At 34.4% G+C, this 18561-nt stretch overlaps 1 protein-coding gene across 1 annotated transcript in view; it reads right to left on the reverse strand.

Annotated features, from left to right (window-relative positions):
* Positions 1–18561, reverse strand: part of Smp_140060 (hypothetical protein) — a gene marked incomplete at both ends in the record, with an annotated part of 36953 nt that overhangs the window by 2645 nt on the left and 15747 nt on the right. The window contains 7 exons of the mRNA XM_018798704.1: positions 312–667; positions 4596–4837; positions 6365–6980; positions 9707–10344; positions 12355–12526; positions 16011–16069; positions 16187–16628. Of these exons, the coding sequence (XP_018653620.1) occupies positions 312–667; positions 4596–4837; positions 6365–6980; positions 9707–10344; positions 12355–12526; positions 16011–16069; positions 16187–16628 (2525 nt within the window). The remainder of the gene's footprint in view (positions 1–311; positions 668–4595; positions 4838–6364; positions 6981–9706; positions 10345–12354; positions 12527–16010; positions 16070–16186; positions 16629–18561) is intronic.

The following is an 18561-nucleotide window of genomic DNA, read 5'->3' on the forward strand; positions in this document are numbered from 1 at the left end:
GCTCAACTTCGTGGATCAGTTGAAGTTAGAAATTAACACCGTCGGATGCCAGCTCAGTGGTCTATCGGTTAAGGGCTTCGGCTCGAGTCTGGTAAGTCCTGGGTTCGAATCTCGCGGGGGCGGGTTCGTGGATGCGCACAGCTGAGGAGTCCCATAATAGGACGAAACGGCCGTCCAGTGCTTCCAGGTTTCCGATGGTGGTCTAGCTTCAATTGACTCATGATTTCAACTTTGAAAAATGAAGGTTATTGAAATACGAAAAGAACGAAAATGAAAAAAGAGATGTGAGAGGTGAAGAGGATACTACTTACTTTTGCATTGGGTGACTATCACTATGAAGGTGTATACCATTAGTATTAATTAGTTGACCATTAGTTTCCACGAAATTATGTATAATATTAGTTGATGAAGGATCGATTACTGAGAACAATCTTGAATCTTTGATTAATTTCTTCGAAATATCCATGTCACTATTAGGATTCCCTTTTGTTTGATTAGTATCTAATGACTGTTGTTGTGTTATTGGTGTTTGATATACAAATCTATCTCGAGGATCTATTTGTGACGATGTAGCAAATAATCCTGGACGAGAATTTCTATTAGCATTTTTAATGATGCCTGAGTTGTTAACCACATCTGATAAATTACTTTGACTTTCTGCCATTGACTCATATCTGTTAGAGCAAAGTAAGATGGAAAAGGGAATATTTACCGATTCCGCAAATTTGAAAAGGTGCCAAAACATGACTAACAATACTTACTTACTTACTCCTGCTACCCATTGTAAACGAGTATAGCCCACCCACCAGGATACTCCATCAAACTCTGTCCTAGGTAATCTTTTCCAGTTACTATTGATTCCATTTATGTCTGTTTCCAATTCACGATGCAATGTGTCCCTTGGTCATCCTCTTTTTAGTTTCCCTTCACGATTCCAAGTAAGTGCTTGCTTCCCGATTCGGTTTGATGATTTCCGCAATGTATGTTCTATCCATCAAGCGACTTTTCCTAAATTTCCTCTTCAGTTAAAAATTGGTTTGTTCCCTCCCAAAATAAGTTGTTGCTAATGATATCCAGAAAACGGATGTAGAGTATCTTGTGTAGAAAATTGTTTATGAATGCCTGTACTTTTATGATGATGGTTGCAGTATTTCTTCAAGTTTCAGCTCCGTACAGTAGAACTAACTTAACGACTGTACCGAAGATTCTGACTCTGATTTTGGCTGACAGTCGTTATGAGTACTATATGTTCTTCAATTGTAGGAATGCGGACCTTGATTTGCCAATCTTCGCATTCACTTCTGCATCAGAGCCTCCTGGTTCATCGATGATGCTAACCAGGTACGTGAAGCTTTCAACCTCTTCCAGAGCTTCTCCATCAAGTGTGATTGAGTCGGTGTTCCCCGTGTTGTATTAAAAGATCTTGGTTTTTCCCTTTCGTATGTTGAGGCCTACTGCTGCAGCGGCTGCTGGTACATTCGCTGTATTATTAATGATGATGACTAACAATACATATACCTCAAAAGCTATCAGTGGAAAATATTTCAAGAATTTCTCTGCCACTGACATTATCTACCATAAGGACGTTATTTTATTTATATATTATTCATAATGGTAGGTCATCAGTTAGTTTCTTAACAATTCCTCCAATAGGAGAAAATTTATGCTTTAGCACCATTGAGCAATTGTCAGATAACAGGCGACTATTACAGATGAGTTTGATGGTTAATTAATTGTTTCAGAACATTGTAAGTCTACGTAGTTATTTGAAAAGCTAGGCTCCTAAATGGCCTGGTACGATCGAGGGGGCATGAGTCCGCTCTCCCTCTCGAAATGCTCCCACACAGCCACGTGTATACAGCCACTGCTACGGAGGTTTTAGCCAATGCCTTATAGCGGAAAAGGTATTGTTTATAAAATCGAGAACACAAAAAGCGAATGTCCTGTATTTTAACTGGGTTGGTGGATATGAAAGATCCACCTAGGGAAGTTGGAAAACCCTGAGTCCTAACCACTGGTGCACATGTGCTTCAGAATCCTGAGTGAACGTAAGGCGTATGAACCTATTGTTGGTCACCAGCTACATAAGAAAACCACCTGCTTCAGTCTGGGCACCTGGGCAGTATCACAGCCCTCCCACAAATCGAATGAGATTTCTGAGGCGCATATTTATCTGGTGCTTCCTTGTACCAATATTTATGTGTTTAAATAAATAATAATAAGCTACATGGGACTGCGTCTTCTAATGTTTCTCCATCACCCTGTGGATTAAACATTTAGATCAAAGGCTCGGGGTGTGACCCTCTAAGAAAACCACATACTTTGGTTTGGACACCCGTGCAATACTACAGTTCTCATCCAAATTAATGATAACTACTACTGGCGTCATTGTTATTGTGAGGCGCATATGTATTTGGTGTCCCCTTGTACCGATGTTTATATCTTCAAATAAATAAATAAGGAGAGTTGGAAGTATGTATATTCCCATCGAGCAAGAAAATCAAAATCATGTACTTACAGGTCAGTGTGTAATTAGTATCAAGTTACTTATTATCAATTCAAATGAAATTCTGATGATGAATTAATGAAGTAACCTTTATAAATATTGATATAACACATTATGATTACGAGACTTACTCATTATCAGTATACAAAGGATTATGATGACTTGTACCATTTTCATTTACTTTAGCATGTCTACGGACATCAACTTCATCGTCATCATCATCTTCATCGTCAATTCCATTGAAAGTATAGAAATTCTTATTAGAGCTAATATTTTTATCATGATTATTATGATCATTATTCTGAATAGATGAAAGTTGATTAATAGCGTTTTGTACATGATCCCAATCATAAATAGATTGTGAATTACAAATATTTGATATTGGACAAGTTGTGTTTTGACTATTTTTATTATTCATACTCATGGTAGTATTGTAAGTAGTAGTAGTAGTAGTAGTAGCAGTATCATAAGTAGTATTAGTAGTAGTATCTTCATCTCCATCTGTAGCATAAGCACAAGCACGCTCAGCAGCTAGAAATGAATCTGTTGATGACAATGATATCGGTCGATGATGTTGATGTTGGCCATCACTACCGATATTTTTTGATGAAGATGATGATAATGACTGTTCAGGAAGTGGTTTATTTAAAATATTTAATATTATTCCATCAAAGTTTTTTGTTATGCCGGCTGATATAGGTCTGTTGGATTTCTAGTAAGGAAATAAATAAATAAATAACTATTTATTACTCATTCATGTGCGGATTGAACAAATGTTAAGATTACAGGTTACATCACTACAGGAAACCAGGAAACACTGGATAGATGATTTGTCTTAGTATATGACTGTTCAATAGTGAACATTCACGAGTCTATAAAGGATCTAAACCAAGACTTTTAGGTTTTACAGTAAGTGTTTAACTTCAAGATCCTTGAGTTACCATTCAGTGGTTAGCAACTCAAACTTTAAGCAATTCGTGATATTATAGGACTATCGATCATTGAGATTAGTGATGTCTGTTTCACATTCAACACGGATGAACTCCTCTGGTAACAGCTTCTCAGTAGAGCTCCGGGAATTATCTTTCGAATTTCGAGGAGATCGTCTAATTTCACAGTTTACAGCACTGACTAAGACGTATTGAACAACAGTATCTGGTTCGTCCAGCATATGAATCATTAGAAGTATGTATCTACTAAACAAGTGAAGACTTATATCATCAAATAAGAGTTCACTTGTTAATATAGTTGACGATATGACTTGTCGTTAATATAAGACAATCAAAATTACGCAACAAACAATAAAGTGCTTCTTTATGGAAACAAATAGTTTAATGGCACTGTCTTAGACTTCAAAGAGAAATTATGCTGTTTCGAAAGTCATGGGGAGCATCACTTCCCGGAAGATTCCAGGTAGGCATTGATAGTTTTAACTAAAATGGAACCTAGGGCCAGTGGACTACCTTGAACACCCTAACACTAATACGAACATATGGTATGGGAGATATCGAGTCACATAGATTATTCACCACATTGGAACTTGATCAAAAGAATTCGACCGATATTAGGGATTAATCAAACACGGTATTGGTTAATATTCACTGACTAATCAATATCAGTCACAAATGTATGAAAATTAAGGGCGAAAGTAGACGCAATAGAATCTTTTTCACTGTAATTTGAGAAATATAGACAAGGTCAAGACTTCGCAATACTTAAGCAATCAAATGAATCAGCAACAGTCAGAAATAATCTGTTTGAAAGAATCTAGTGGTCGCATAGTTAGGTTGGTGAAAATGTACACAAAGTGAATACAAAAAAGGATATGGTATGGCAACTTAACCCAACGCAGATTGATACCAGGATCTATGTTGACGATGACTGATATCCCAATTGCATTATTTGCAAACTGTTCAAGTGATATGTTTATTTCTCTAGAATAAGAACAACGTAGTCTAGAATAAGACTAATTAGTGAGCTACATCAACATGCATTTATAAGTTTCTAGTTGTTCACGAAGGGGAAATTGACATGAATACTTTTCAGAACACTTAATAACTTGGCAAAAAATTAAATTCGAGCAACTTACTTCTTTATTATTACACGAATTATTGATATTTTGATGATTAGTTTGTATTTGATCCGACGATAATAACAGTTCATCGGGTACTGGCCAATAACTACTAGGTCGAACAGGTTTCAATAAAGAAGGATTCGGTGCATTTAGATTATTATTATTATTATTAGTTGTACTAATAGTGGTACTATGTATTTGATTCTTTTTACTAAGATGTTCTAATTGAGGCGACAAAGTTTGAAGTTTATGGTCTTCTTGAACAGAACAAAAGATAAACCAACAACAACAAAACAAGATTATTAAAAGGAGAAAAGTTCGATCAAGATACTGCTAATAATAATCTTAATAAATTGGACTATAAAAATGTAACAGAGAACAATAAAATGTTAGCAGGCTAGAGGTCATAAATTTAGAAACTGTTTATCTGAATGAAGTTTGAGGATGTGTATATTGATCCTGACGGGGAAAATTCTAGTAATGGGAGGTCAATATGCAAATTAAAGTACTATCGGTAATTGAGTGTCAACGAAGGACTCAACAAAAATTGAAAAGAAACAGAATGGATTGGTACAAACTAGAGATTTGGACGAAAATAAAAAAATGGATGGAACTTAGCATCTGGAATCCATTCTACATTACTTCACCCAGCATTTTAAATCATACACAACAATTCTTATGTGACTAAACTAGAAAGTCTGTGGACCAGCAGTTAAAGATTTGATAGATTACGAATGTATAAAGGTAGACGATGGTTGGACATGAATAACAAATATCTTAGTCAATCCAGTTGTAAATGTTCTATACACTTATCAATCCACTTTGTTTTTTCAAATAATACTCTACGCTTAACCCCAGAATTACGTACCTACCAATCAACGACCCATGTTTCTCATAGGATTTTATATTCAAGTGATTAATCGAAAAAGTGCATTCACAAATCAAACAAAAAACAACACTTTTTAAGATAAACGTTTTTCAATTCAATGAATTGATAAGTCCGCTGTGAAGATATAAATAGATTGTTCAGACTGCGTTCCTCGGCACATTTTGAAAAAAAATTGTTCAGTAGTGAAATGAATACTCAGTAGAGAAACTGAACATTCGAATTCGACATTTCATAGTGTATTATTTAACGTATGTTATGTAATGTAAATTCACATCGTCAACAAAGTAATGAATAATTTTTCCTGGAAACCAAATTTTCTTTCACTGTTTTATATGATATAAGTTTCATTATGTGTCAAAGCACTATTTCGGTTAAGGCAAGACTTGCTCGAAGCTAAACACAACCAATCAAGGTAGTAAAAACCAAAGAAATGGGAACATGAATATCTTCAGAGGTGAATGTCAATGCCCACAATAGTTGTGTTAATTAATTTATTAGTCTAAATGGATGCGTAAAATATTAGGAATAGTTATAATTAGTTTGATTAGAAGTAGCAATTACAGCGCTTTTTTAATCTATCCTACTACCAAATTATAAATGAAGAATTTTAGCCTAAAAGTGGGTACGCCGATTCTTAATGTCGACAAAAAAAGAACAATAGTGTATTAATTACAAATCATATAGAATCCAGTGGCTACGTTCCAGCTGATATATATATATATATATATCAAACTCAGTATAACTGTTGTGCGATGGGTTATCTATTTTCAAACAAAATGTATGAGATAGTTTGAACACAATAATTGAAATTTGAAGAGCAGTCTCAGGAAGTAAATATTAAAAAAATGGACAAATGATCTTGAAGGGAAGAGGGATAAAGGTGATCCAAACATACCTCGATTTATTTCACATGGCTTGTAAGTAATATTGGATGGTGGAATTCCACATTTCTGCTGAGAATTCTTCAGTAAATAAGGTGCGGGATTATGTTTTCTTTCATTATTGTTGATATGTTGCATGTTAACAGTTCCTGTCACGGTCGTCGACTGAGTCATAATACAACTGGTTGGAGTATTTAGATGAGTTGACAACTCTGTACTCATGTTATTATTACTATTATTAGAAGGATAAGTTCGTTGATGAGGTGGTGGTGGTGGTGGAGGTGAAGAAATTGAATTAGAAAATTGACTAGTCGGTGTATTGACCACTACATTTGCACCAGCAATCAGCTGACTTTTACGCCGATGGTTAGTCTGTTCGATAACATTTGCCAAACGTTGTTGAACTCCTATTGTTGCTGTTGTTGGAATCAAAACTTTGGGTAGATCGTCTTGGATAGGGTTAAATGGAACAGTATTTCCTGAATTCAATGCTATCTGATCGGGTACAATAGATATTGTTGTTCTCAAGATATTGTTGTCATTACTGTTATTATTAGTTGGTAAGCGTGAAATGTTATGGTGAGAATGATGATCAGTTGGAAGTTGATTGAATTTTATTGGATCGCATGCCTTTTCCAAAAAAAGAAAAAAACGTATAAAAAGGGAGGTTCAGGAGAAGATAATTCCTTTTTTGACAGTGATGTGAAATTCAATATAGAAATGTGCTTAAAGATAAACTTCTAAACATAGTAATCATGCAATCCATTTTTGAACTGACTGTTTGAATTTTCCCATTGATGTTTAAGACAAGAATTGATTAGTTCCTTATTGGCATATGTGTATCCTATACAGATCGTCTCGATATTGTTTCAAATCACAAGCATTATAAGCAGAGATGGGTGATGATTAGCAGTGGAATTCAGGATGGGCGTTTGATCTTGTTTGCGACTCGTCGTCCGCATGTATCTGCATCCCAGAATTGATGGCCGCCCGGGGTCTCGAACCTAGAGTCCTAAATAGGACGAATCGCACATCCTGAATTTCAGTGCTAACCCCCATCTCCGCTTCTAGTAATAATGATTATATATTATTAATAATGCTAAAACTGGTGAATAAATGGTAAAAACGTATTGACACATAAGACAACAGATTAAATAACAGCTGTAATTATCTCATTCGTTCACAATTTCCTTATTTTCAGTAATAACCAATAAACAATCGAGTAAAGTCTTACGTTGACAACAATTGATTGACTGAAACGTTGCGAAGCATTTAAGATCAAAAAAAGTATCTTTAACGTACGCAGATAACTAGACTCACTAAAGTGAGTCAATGTTCGGCGAGACTATAATTTATGAATGAAACAACGGAATTAAAGATGGCAACACTTAGATTTTGGCGCTAAGTTCATGCATCCATAGGATTGAATAGCATTTCGGAATTATAGCTGATGTCACTATGTGATGAAAACCATAACTCTAATTTTTAACCCTAACGTCTAACTTTAAATGTTAGTTCTAATTCCGTACACTAATTTATAACCCTCTTTTGACCTTAGTAAGTAGGTGAGTCTTCACAAGGTTAGTTTGGCGTCGCTCAAAAATCATCTATAAATTATAATCTTACCGAATATTCACTCAATCTCATCATAACCTTGAATGATCAATTGTCAAGTGTTCTCTAACAGCTACTCATAATTTGTAAGAAAAATGTATCCTTCCTATCGTTCCATTGAATTGTATGTATATTATCGAAGAGTCATAGATTTATTGTACACAAATATATATACTGTGACAATTACTTCAGCACATGCAGAAAATCACATAAAGTACTTAACCTAATGCTTGAAAATCGGATGATAAATTCATTGGTAGCCGAGACTCGTTTTACTGATAGATTTGTACTGTGAAGTGATCAACCATCCTTATAACTATAATTAAGTCAGTTTGAAGTATGTTGACCACCTACAGTGATATTTTGGCGACATTTGAGATGACTTATTCAACTCCTAAATAGGAAATATCACTTCATGAATGGTTTAGTTTAAATATGAGTTTTATTATCTCTGGTAGCGTGGTGAATGCCAGAATAATGATATAAATAAGAAACATTTCATCAGGATTTTTCTGTGCTAAGAGAAATGTTTGAGCAAATCAGATGCCAGTTTGTTAATCACGTGAGTACATTGAGCAATGTTTCTGTGTAATGATATACAGGCGTAAATTATGACTTATGAAGGTAGAGAACATATACAGATTAAAGGAAACTGATTACAGACATCAGACAGGGAACTGACTGTAAAAGGTGGTAAATTTCATGTAAATATTCATGCTGATTTTAGATTCGGAGTGCTACAGTAAAAGTAAACAATTAAGTAAAGAGATTGTGAACGTTTTTTAAATCACATCTAACAACCGTCTACTTAAATATTCAGGAACTGATCTGGGAAAGAAAACACAAAGTAGTTAAACCAAGTTACTTTAATTAGCCCACAAAATCTTTGACTCATGATCTAACGAGCATCATAGAGAATGGCTAGTTTTATATATGCTACCATCAGACATCATAATTCTTTGTTAGAAAATAGACACAAAGATAACCGTTACGTAATAAATTTCAGTATACATATACATAAACCCTTTTCTCCGATAACATTTTCAAACAATTTTTCACAGTTTAATATCAGCTATTCATGCAATTCGCTCATAAATATACAAGCTTATCATAATATCAGTAACATTTTAGTTGATTGTTTGTTTTATCTGACTCATAAGTTTATCACTGTGATTGAACTTTTGTCTATTCCAATAGTTTCCAACTATAAACCAGTTGAATCACTATAAAATTTATTTGGTTTATAGAATTAACTCAGATAAACTTACTTTAATAACCTAAATGTGTAACAGTTTTAAATGCCATTTAAACAAAAGCATTAAACCCGTCAACATACTGGGATATTTCATTCGTTAACTTGGATCTTGTCTATATTTTCAACCTTGGCAACTTATTAAAAACACTGAAAACATTTATTATTGATGTATGGTAAGACATTCATAAAAACAAGATTTTAGGAAATTCCACTCCGATCACTTAAAAAGATAGATTCCATGTAAATATATCATTTGACTTTGTTCAATCTTAGCGCTGTTACCGCAAAGATCTGAATTCAATTCTGTATGGGTAAGCGCCAGTGCGGAGCCAAACAGAACAGGCCAGAAAAACCTTTCAATACCTTCTGATTTCCGAACTGTTATCCAACTGAAGTCAGCAAAACTCTCTCTCTCTCTCTCTCTATATATATATATATATATATATATATCACATCAACCGTATCAACAAAAAACGAAATAACATACATGATTTTGTTTCTGGCTGCTGACACCAGCGCTAGCCTGTGATAATATCAAACCGTTTGTAACTGCATTATTAGATATCATAGACACAGGTTGATCATATGTATTGAATAAAGAACAAACTTGTTTATTTGATTCCGAAGTCGATTCTACATAAGGCAATTTACTACTTATACTCGTATTAGTAGCTGTTTCAGTAGCAGGTGCAGTAGTTGTATTCATGGTAACATTTGAACGAACAGTGCAAAAATGAAGTAAACGATCAATAAATGGTGGTCGTCCATTCGGCATTTTCACTAATGGTGCTGAACGTTGAAGTTGTGTCGATAATATAATCTTTCCATTTGAAGGATCAATAGTACACCAAGTGAATAAGTATTGATTCAATAAATTACTATTTTCAACAGTTGTTTTCTGATTAGCATTGAGGTGTAAATTAGCAGTCGATGAGGCATCCAATAAATTTGAAGGAATTAAACTGATTAATTTATCCGTAGCCAATATAAAATGTTGTGAACCTAAGTGATTTAACTGATGTTTTGATAATAATTGGCGACACGTTTCTAATGGTTCACCCCATAAAGTGAAAACTGGATGTTGACTGGATACAAAGCCGAATATACATGATCCAGAATGAAGAGCTAGATTTAATGAGAGGGCGGGAAGTATTTGCAAAGAGGAAAGGAAACAGATAGTTTAATGGTCACTTATGGGCGAGAATCAATTAATTATTTGTTAACCAATATAAAAAGCTCATTCTAACCTTTAAACTATGTAGAATATGATCACAGACTTCAATATATTACAAAAATATACAACTAACACTTATTAAACGGATAAGGGCTTTCCTAACTATGTACACTAATAGATAATACATTGCAGTGTGAAGTGATATGAGCAATAAATAAAATAGAGCATACAAGTGAATCAAGTTGATAAGTCCTAGCAAAGGTAAAAGTGCATGTTTCATCTACAAATCCCATACTTCATTTAAATAGAGGAGAAGAAAAGATATCCAAAGCTTATTTGTTGACATAAACTGACTGTCATACTCCGTTCATTTATATTCATTTCAACAAATTAATTTTTAATTGAAAAGTAGTCAGAAGTAACTTGAATAATCAGCCGAAAATTTTTATTAGTATATGCATTACAAATGGCTAACACAAGTGTGTGTGTGTGTCATGAAGACCGAGGAAATAACGTACACCTATATGTAACCATCTCGTCACCAATTCTAACACATATAATTAAACTATTATTATTATTATACCATCTTCAATATTAACAACACAGGATACATGTGACAAAGTGACTGTATCAATCATATGACGACAAATGAAGTAGACTGATACGAATGCAGCATACAAACAGCAGTAGAAAACTAATAACTGATGCGAAACTGAATAAATACTTTGTTTTTTTTAAGAAGAGGAAAGGCATAACAGGTAGAACTGGAAGAAAAAACATTTGATGATAAATATTAAGAAAAAGGTCAGAAATAAATACTGTCCAGCAGCATCCTAATAATCATAATAACAGAGCCGATTATGATTGATCTGTATACGTTATTGAAAATAAGACAGGGGGATTTTTGTTTTTTTTTCTTAGGTTTAGATGGTCGATTTGAAGCCATACTTTCAACATTGGTTAAATTTTTTTATAATCATCGTGACAAGTGGTTAGTGACTTCTGCTGATATGGTTTAGAATTGGCTGGAATAATGTAAATATATCCACAGTTTGTCTTCCCATAGATTGTGAGTTCTAAAATTAAGATATCTGAAAACAATTATACTGGATTATGTCTTGAACATTTCATGTCGCTGTACTTATGCGGTGTAACACCTTCGATTGATGGATATATTGGTCAAGTTTTCCGTTGCCTTTGACAGACGTAAGGCGTAATTTACGTATGCGGGACTGATGATACCATTCGGTTGCTGAAAACCGAAATGAAGTACAGTTCAAACCTGAAACTTACTACTGTGTTGGGATAGCAATTACTTTCCAAACAAAATTAAATAAGATTAAACGTATTTGAAATGAACAAAAGGAGATCCCAGAATATTAAAAATAATGACATAACGTTTTGGAATGCAACCACAAGAAACGAGCATATCCGCTCTACTTTGTTCTACCAGAATAATTGATTTCTGAGATATATGCAAACTTATACATGCAGTTGGCAGTGACAAAGAAGGGGATCTTTATTCCATCATGACGATATAAAATAACTTCTAACCAACTTCATCAACACCATTACATTAACTTCTACGTACAATACCTATTTTATAAGTGAACTGAAGTGAATGCATGTTATTCCGCTCACACCTTTAACTTTCTTCGCTTCAGGCTCACTACACTTCATATATACATATAAATGTTACTAAGAATTAAATTAGATCTCGATGAAGATATAAATGAAATTAATACTATTAGACAACATTATGTGTATGCGTTGGTATCAAGCGAATGCTAAAACTCAACTAGGTGTAGTTAGGCACGAATTTGTAACAGACCGATTGAAATTCCTAGACAATAAGATCATCGCTTCCAGTAATATAAACGCGTACTCACAATATTGTTTAACTCAATAAAGATCATTAGGTGAAATATAATAATAGATATATTACTTAAGCTGAAACTTACCAGCTTGAACATAAATTTGTCTACTACAAGATGATGAGGAGGGAGAAGAGGATTTCGTCTTCTGATTTATTTGATCACAAATAACAATAACACGTTCAATAAACTTGATTAAACAGCTCCATTGATTTACAGTTGTCTGTGATGCTTTCAAAGAATGATGATTCTGACAATCCTGTACGGGTGTTCATTTAGAAAACAAAAGAGCAATAAATAAATATAAGGGAAAGTTTGTTCTCAAAAGTTTAATTTTCCTCATCACTACAAACACAAATGAACTTTGGGATGGAGTGCTTTACGGTAGAGCATTCGCAACGATTAGATTGTATAAACCACAATTACAACAAATTCTTTTCCGAGATTTTAACAACAGTGATTGTTAGTTAGTGAACATTAACGTACATCTTAACACAGTTGTACGTTGGTTGAAGTTTCCACTTCCTATTATAATCTAATGGTCGAGCTTGTTTATTATAATGACCTGATCAAGCTATATTGGACGTACTGTCCTTCAGATTACTTACTTAATTACTTTTGCCTGTTACTCCCAATGGAGCAGAGGCCACCCACCAGCATTCTCCAACCCACTCTGTCCTGGCTGTGCCTTTCTTTCTAGTTCTATCCAGTTTTTGTTCATTCTTTTCATGTCTGTTTCCATTTCTCGGCGTATTGTGTTCTTTGGTCTTCCTCTTCTCCTTTGGCCTTCAGGATTCCATCTGAGGGCTTGCCTTGTGATGCAGTTGGGTGATTTCCTCAATGTGTGTCCTATCCACTTCCAGTGCTTCTTCCTGATTTCTTCCTCCGCTGGAATCTGGTTTGTTGTTTGCCACAGTAGGTTGTTGCTGATAGTGTTTGGCCAACGGATCCGAAGTATCTTGCGTAGACAACTATTGATAAACACCTGTATCTTTTGGATAATGGCTTTCGTAGTTCTCCACCTGTCCTTCACATAATATTAGGAAATTAAACCAAAGTCTAAACAATATCAACTTTACATAACATCATGAAGTCAATATTGAATGCTGAAATATGACAATCATACTCCTTAACTAATTCTGAAGAGATCATTCGGCTGGAAATGGTTAAGTTGTTCAAATTATTTTTCGTTTTCATTGCATTCATATTTCTAAAATGATCTATCTATCATTGCCCCCAAATGCCCTGGTACGGCCGAGAGTGGAGAGAGTCCGCTCTCCCTCTCGAAATGCTCTCATATGGCCACGCGTATATAGCCTCTAACAGGGAATCCCTACTCACTGCCTTCTCGTGGCATTACTGCTGTTTACGAAATTAAGAGGACGAAAAGCGAATGTCCACCCCGTTGATGGACACGGGAAGTTCACCTAGGGGAGTTGGAAAACCCTGATTGCAACCAATGGTGCGCATGGGCTCCAGTATCCTGAGGAAACGAATGGCGTATGAATCAATTGTTGGTCACCGGCTACCATGGGACTGCATCTCCTCACGATGGTCCACTGTCTTGTGGGTTAGACCTTTAGGTCAAAGGCTCGGGATGTGGCCCCCTAAGAAAACCACCTGCTTCTGTCTGGGCACCTGGGCAGTATCACAGCCATCACACAAATAAATGAAATAATGAAAGTATCACGTTCATGAAGCAGAACTTAATAAATCATTAAATGTAATGAAAAAGTAAATCACTTGTAAACAAAACAATTGTCAATTAATTATTTACTTCAATTGACCCAATGAAAGACAAAATGATTTTGTTTTGTTTTGATGACTAAACAAGTTTGGTTTGTTTGTTTATTATATTTTTTTAATGGAAAAAAGAAGAAAAAAAAAACATTTGTGCATGAATTCGTAAACTATACTAACTGTGACACAGTGAACAAAGGGATACATACATATTGAAATTATTAAAAAACCATTGAACATTAACCAATGTGCAGGTATAATTCACTGATACTTAAAATGTCATTAAGAAAACTACAATCTAAATTCCATAAGTCATAGTTATCAAACATATATGTACGGAATATGTTGTAGGTTATAAACAAAAACGAACCTTGCGTCAAATTGTTGAATAGAACGTTGAAACTATTTGATTCCAGTAGCTGAGATTTACAAATATTGAACGATTTTTTTTATTTATTACTAATGTTAAAGTTAGAATAACATATATAAGTGGACAATATTGTTTTCAGACAGATTGTTAACAGGCTATACTCCAAATATATATCAATATATTCTGTATGGAGATTTGTGTAAGTTGTAGTATTTTCATGAGTCTATCTAAACTAGACCATTATTGAAAACCTGGAAGCATTGGACGGCTATTTCGTCCTACTATGGAACTCCTTAGCAGTGGGTAGTACTCGTGAATTCATATGTGAAGATACTACAATCTCCACAAATCCCCATACTGATAATAATCATGTCCTCACTAGTGACTAGTTTTAAGATGGATTTCCTGGAGTTTTGGTGAGAAGGCGTGACCAGTGGAGTTCAATCTATATCTTATCTGAGACGGCTATCTACCTTAGACAATTGATGAAGGTTTGTACAAGATCATAGATCGATTGAAGTTAGGCATTAACACCGTTGGATGCTTGCTCAGTGGTCTGGAGGTTAAGCGTTCGCATGTGAGAGCGAGGGTATAGGGTCTGAATCCCACATCCTGAATCGTGAACGCGTACTGCTGAGGAGTCCTATACTAGGACGAAAGGGCCGTCCAATGCTTCCAGGTTATCAATGGTGGTCTGGCTTACATCGGCTCCTAAATTCAACCATGTAAAGATTTGAATATTTATCTGAAAATATTAAACCAATCACGTCGGATTTTGAGCGAATGATTATAAAGAAATGGATGGCATAGCTACAAATAAAAATACATAACAGAAGCTTTAGGGATTCAAAGTTTAATTCATATGTCCAGAAGAGAGTTCATGACGTCGCGACCCCTTCCTTAGAGGGATATGACTTATTAAACAACTTTTTTCACATTCTGTATTGGTTCATCATTCTTCACCCCCTTCCCTTTATGTTCTTCACTATCTGATTACTTGCACAATTTTATTGAGTAGTTTGAAAAATGTTTTGTGACTATTATTTTAAAGCCTATTTGTGCAAGTTTGACCTACTTCCTATGTTAAACCATTGACCGGAATTTTCAATATTTTATTATTCTTATCAGTACTAGTTCATCTGTCTTCTTTTCATCAATTTGTACTATGTATAGTTAAGAAATCCATTTCATTGTGATATTTTACCTATAAATTGCTTCGACTGGTTGAATATTTTCATATACCCATGTAACGTAAAGCCTGATGATAATCTAATTGAAAACAATATTGTTCGTTTATATATGCTGTCCTGATTTTTCATACTTTAGGAGCAGCAACAATTCTGTAACTAAATTGTGCAGCTGGGTGATGCGGAAACGGATATGCCACATGAAACCATTTCCCTGAAGACTATAGGTGGGTCTTGTGGACTAATGTTAAAAAGTACGAAACCTAGATAGAGTAGGGTTTCCTGTTGACTAATTTCCACCACCTAACACATTACAATATAACTTCCCACAATAAAGAAATCATCAATTGAGAGTATACTTTATGCATTACAAAATACATGCATATCATCAATTAAATATTAATTTTCTGTTAAATAAAAATATATCTGAAAATCAATTTACTTACAGACTCTTCATGTGTTCCAAGTCCAGTCGCATATCCAACCATTGTTCCTCCTGCATAAACTTTAATTAGATTTAATTTAGACGATACAGTCTGTGAAGGTGTTGATGATGATGACGACGATAATAATGACGAAAATAATTTTTCATTATCCTTTGCATTTTTATTTAATGTATTACTATTGTCACTCTCTCGTTCATTCATGGTATTTTCTCCTGGAACATCTAATGTTGCCCCGGTTTGTTTCTGTTGTCCGAGAGCAAGTGAATCAACCAAATGAATAACACGATTTAATAAACGTACTCGATCAGCGATCTCTGTTGGCTCTTCATTGTTTACTTGTGTTTTTGACTTGGATTCTGAATTATTCATTGTTGCCGACGCAGTACTGTTATAAGATGAATCAGATGTTTGCTTTTGTTGTTGTGTTACTAATGGCTTTGATGGAATTACAATAAAATTTATTAAAACTAAACCGATATTCTGATGAGATTTACTGTAGATTTCTATTGCCCTCTCTGGACATGATATTTTAGCTATCACAAAGCGTGGTACAATAGAAACTAGTAGACGTGCCAATGCTGAACTTGTCAATGATAACTTCTCCAAAGTAGATTGACTCTATATGAATTAAGAATAAATAATAATTATTATTATAACATCAATGCAAAAAAAGCAGTTCGACTGAGAAGTTTATGACATTAATTTAGAGACAGTTTTCGTTATACATTACCCTCAATGGGAGTATGATTGAGAACGAGGTATAACTGGAGAGTTGTTTCATTTTAGCATGGGATGCTCTTCAGCACTGGAAAACAATGGCTCTGAATAAGCGATCGAACTCAGGATCTTTGTGAACCAGTTTACGTTGAAAATGTATATCATTAATGGACGTAAGAGTACCGCTTACAACATGAAACAATATCGGTTGATTTTCAATCTTTACCAGGGTTGTAAGTAGAAGGAAATTCCCATATTTAAACGACGAAAATTTCCAAATATTCTACTTAACTTTGAATGGTACTGTAGTGAATAAGAGTACAAGTGAAGACAATTGGATATATTTGAACACAAAATTTCAGAATCCCTTAGTAAAATCTGAGAACTATACAGTAAATACTTCATTTGCAAAATACTAGTCAATCGTCTCAGACTTTATTGTTCCTTCGTTTCCACACTAATCATTCTCTGTTCTCGTTCTCTCTTCTTCGATCTTCTTAACCTTGTGCCGCCAGGCATTTCACTTTAGATTGATGATACATACTATTTATATCTGTCGATATCACTAGCACACACCACAGTACAGCAACCTATATCAACTGAAGATGAATGCTACAACTAAAAATGGAGTTGCTAACAACGTTTTTATGTGTATAAAAGGTCAACTTCACTATATACAATGCCAGGTTACTTAACTTTGTTTCTATTAAGAAATGAGAAATACTATATAATACTGGTTTTCACAATTGCCAACAATCATTAAGCCCATATTACTCTGTGTCATTTCACTATAAATTATGCTGAAAGTCATTCATTTATAAAATAACCTATGGGATGAAAACAATTAACAGCATTGAACAGATACATATATAATTTTAACTGTAGACAGGGTAATTGGTGGAATGGAGGATATCTAGATATTTATCGAACTAGAATGTTCACGTTCATTGATAAGTAAATAACTGTGTGTGTGTGATAACTGTTTAACCTGTAGAAAAGCAATATTAAGGTTAGTTAGTCATTGATAAATATTGTAGCACCTGATAGAAGCATATACCACCGTAAGAGTGGAACATATGGAATTATTTTAAAACGTAAAAATTAGACGAAGTTAGAGAATGAATAGATTAGTGATTTATTTGAACACATAAATATTTGTACAAGGGGGCACCAGATATATATGCGCCACATTGCAGCAGAACGTGACCACTGATACCCTCAACCCAATATAGAAGTTTACATTAGTCAGGTTAGTAATTGTCCCTTCCAGAAAAAAAACCCATCAAGGCTGAAATTCAAGCATATAAACTGGTATCTGGCTATTGCGTCATACTAACTCATTATTTTATTCGAATCATTCTTAAAGTCCACAGTAGCGTCGAATGAATTTTCATAGAGAGCATGCTAAAATACTATTCTATTTGACAAAACAATAATGATGAAACATCCATGAAAAAATCCTAAAGCTCGGAGCACAACTCAGTAAATTATCACTGGTACCAAGAGTGCCACAGAAAGTTAAGTCCTAAACCTAAAAACATCAAGTTTTTTACTTATCACCTATGTCTAAAATAACTTCGAATCACGTACAATTGTGTAACCAACATTTTGTACGTAAGCATGTCATCTTACTACAGAAGACATATTTTCTGTTGAACAGTTGATTGTCTTTGGTATCAGTTCACTTAGAAGCTTATGTTGATAATTCGATTTTTTGACTAACTGTCAGTTAACCATATAGTATGAAAGCGTACAACCCATCAATCATCATTCTATTCAATATTTTAGCAGCCGAAATGGGCTCATCATCAAAAAACATCAAAAATCTCCTTAC

The sequence above is a fragment of the Schistosoma mansoni genome, chromosome 7, assembly GCF_000237925.1.
Source record: "Schistosoma mansoni strain Puerto Rico chromosome 7, complete genome".
Taxonomy (NCBI): Eukaryota; Metazoa; Platyhelminthes; class Trematoda; order Strigeidida; family Schistosomatidae; genus Schistosoma; species Schistosoma mansoni.